Source organism: Acanthisitta chloris, unplaced genomic scaffold, assembly GCF_000695815.1.
Source record: "Acanthisitta chloris isolate BGI_N310 unplaced genomic scaffold, ASM69581v1 scaffold22280, whole genome shotgun sequence".
Taxonomy (NCBI): domain Eukaryota; kingdom Metazoa; phylum Chordata; class Aves; order Passeriformes; family Acanthisittidae; genus Acanthisitta; species Acanthisitta chloris.
In genome coordinates this window covers 12,497-15,336 of record NW_008652531.1, presented here as the reverse complement: position 1 = coordinate 15,336, position 2,840 = coordinate 12,497, and the positions used below count along the sequence as shown (strand labels likewise).

At 37.1% G+C, this 2,840-nt stretch overlaps 1 protein-coding gene across 1 annotated transcript in view; it reads right to left on the bottom strand.

Moving 5' to 3' along the window:
• INTS12 (integrator complex subunit 12) overlaps positions 1-2,840 on the bottom strand; it is a 12,792-nt gene that overhangs the window by 3,232 nt on the left and 6,720 nt on the right. Inside the window, exon 5 of the mRNA XM_009077653.1 lies at positions 1,069-1,228. Within this exon, the coding sequence (XP_009075901.1) occupies positions 1,069-1,228 (160 nt within the window). The remainder of the gene's footprint in view (positions 1-1,068; positions 1,229-2,840) is intronic.

Here is a 2,840-nt window from a genome sequence, read left to right as displayed (position 1 = left end):
GTGGCAGTGTTGACACTCAGAGAACAGGAAAGCACTGGGCCTTCACAGGAGTAAGGCAAGGACAGGTGAACTTGCGGAAGACAGGGACAAAATCCAGCAGTATTGAGGAGCAGGCTGCAAGAACCTGCTGAGAAGTGGCAGGCAAAATGTCAGAATTCATGCCAAAATAAAAAAAGGAAAGGTCATATTGAAGGCAACTGTTGAATGACTGCAGTGGCTATTCTGGGCAGGAACTGACCTCAAGCAAACACTCCTCTGAGTTCAAAGGCCTGATGATCATCAGAACAATCATGTATTTCAGTCAGTGATGATAACTCCTAGGCCAGGATCTTACATTGCCTTCTTTTCTTGTTTCTTAGTAGAGCCATTTCAGCAGATAACAACTTGCTAAGTTATCACAGAGTAACAGTTCCAAAACACATTTTCTGCTGTATAAATAAGTGTGACTTTACAACATGAGAACTAAAGTCATACAAACTAATGTTTCATGCACCCAAAGGTGCTGTCTTACTCTCATGTTTGTTTCTCATGAGATGAGTGGGATGGATTCCAGTGGGATCCTGTTTAGTCAAGAAATTAACAGGCAGATCAATCAAAATAAAGGCTTTTTTTACTACCCTCAGCTTATTTTTGAGCCTGAGAACACTTAACACTTAAGATCTGGACTGAAATTTGCAGTCTTGTCCTACAGGAAAACAACCATTCATGTCCAAAGCTGAGAAGAAAACTAAAACTGTAGGCCTATTTGGTAGACATGTATTAAAAACTGAGTATCACCTGAAATAAAAAAAGGTTTCAAATGCTGCTTGCCAAGCAGGAAGTAATCCTACTGCACTCTTCCTCATTCAACTTCTGATTTTTAAAAAGGTTTGTTTAAGAAGCACATTACAGAAGACTTTTTGAGATGCTACGTTAAAAAACACAGCTGGAGCAAGGGAAGCACTTCTGAGAAAAATGGTCTCCAACATGCTTCCAAAGATTTCACCAACCCATGAAATTCTCTCATGTATTAGAAATAGCCTGCTGTATTCAAATAGTGCTCACACGAGACAAAAAACTGACTCCTACCATTCTCTTCATCTGCCTGGTACAGCGGGCACAATACCATACAAGTCGAGGATCATTCACTTCCTTGTCTGTCACCTGAGGTTTATGGCAATCCTGGTGGTAGAGATTATGGCACTCCTGACACTCCACTAGCTGATTCACAAAAGTAACTGTCATTTGCCTGCAGAGCAAATAGTTAAGAACAGATTATGGGAGAAAGCACTTCGAGGATTATCCAATTGTTGAAAATTTTGCAAGGCTTAAGATAAAAACTAAAAATATTTTTGCTTTCACATACATTTTCTACCTGTGGCAAATGAAATGTATTCCTTTTCTTCCTGTATCAGTTCTTTCCAACTTATATTTTAGAAATCTGGTATTTTTAAAGGTAATTTCTTTCAAGAAAATCCAAAAAATGTATACTATATGTGACAGTTTTGATTTCCCTGTTTGATTTTTATATTAGAAATACAAGTCTTGCCCACTTTGCTTCACCTGGGCATTTTATGGATACAGCACTGTATTCCAGTTATGACTTTCTCATTATATTAGTATATGAAGGCCTAGTCTACATGTAGGTAATTTTGCTGTCAGTTGTAGAGCAATACAGTTCAAGAACAAATAATTTCTCAGTGACAAGCCTGTAAGAGTGCTTTCTGCTACAGGATTTAAACACATCATCATCCAAGCTCTATACTACCTTAAAGATGTTTTATTAACCACTCTTTTGGTACCTACTCCATAAACAGACGAGTGGAATTTGAGATAATAGCAGAATCATGGAAAGATGGAACAGGAAGGATTAATTGTGCAGCCCTGCCTTGAAGCAAACATGTAAGCTGGTGATGAGGACTTCATTTTGTGTGGGCCTCTGCTGAAAGTAATCAGGCTGTATAAATGACAAATTAGTGATATATACATGACTGGGAGTCTACCTCTGAATTAGCCAAATACCATTTTCCTAACGATTTCTTCTTTCAGATGACAAATCAAGCTATTTAATTGCTAAGCTGCTTTTGCTCATATCCCTGAGGAGCAGGTACCCAGGTAACCATGGAAACTCTATTTGTAGATGGGTGGGGAAAGGTAATCCCTTATTTCTTTACATAACAGAAAAATGAAGTCTGAAGGTGTTGTCCATATGAAACATTTTCTAAGAAATATTCCTCTTTTAAACAGGCTGTTTAAAAACAGAGGGACAAACCTTTCTGAAATTCTATTTTACATGGTGGGTGTTTAAAAGACATTTTGTTTGTTTCCTATTCCTAAATAAACTGGATCAGAACAAAGTAGTGAGGTTTCAACCTCACGTCTCTAGGAGGGAGACTCACCTTGTATTACAATTACAAAGAACAATCCCATACTAGTTAAAAACCCATGAACTCTTCATGCTCAGAAACCAGTTAAACTGGTTACTTTTAAATTATAAGATAACAAAGAAACAAACCTAATGATTTTTTTACTTTCAAAAAACAAACAAGTATTCCTAACAAATAAGTTTGTTTTTTCAAAACTAGTCTTTTTTAAAGAGGCAAACTTCACTCTCATCTGCAAACTGCATGTAGTATTTCCTCCTCATATAACTGAGGAGCTGTGTATACAGGTACAGAAGAGGGTGAAGTTATTTTAATACTCCCTCCCTCCTTATGCCCAACTTGGTATAAAAGAACAAGAAGGAAAACACCACAGGCATCAATGGTCAATACTCCTAATCACTAAGAAAATACATTTGACACTTGGCAAATCTTGAAGAAACATTTAATGTCTCTGCTTTAGTTTTTATGTCTCTAAAA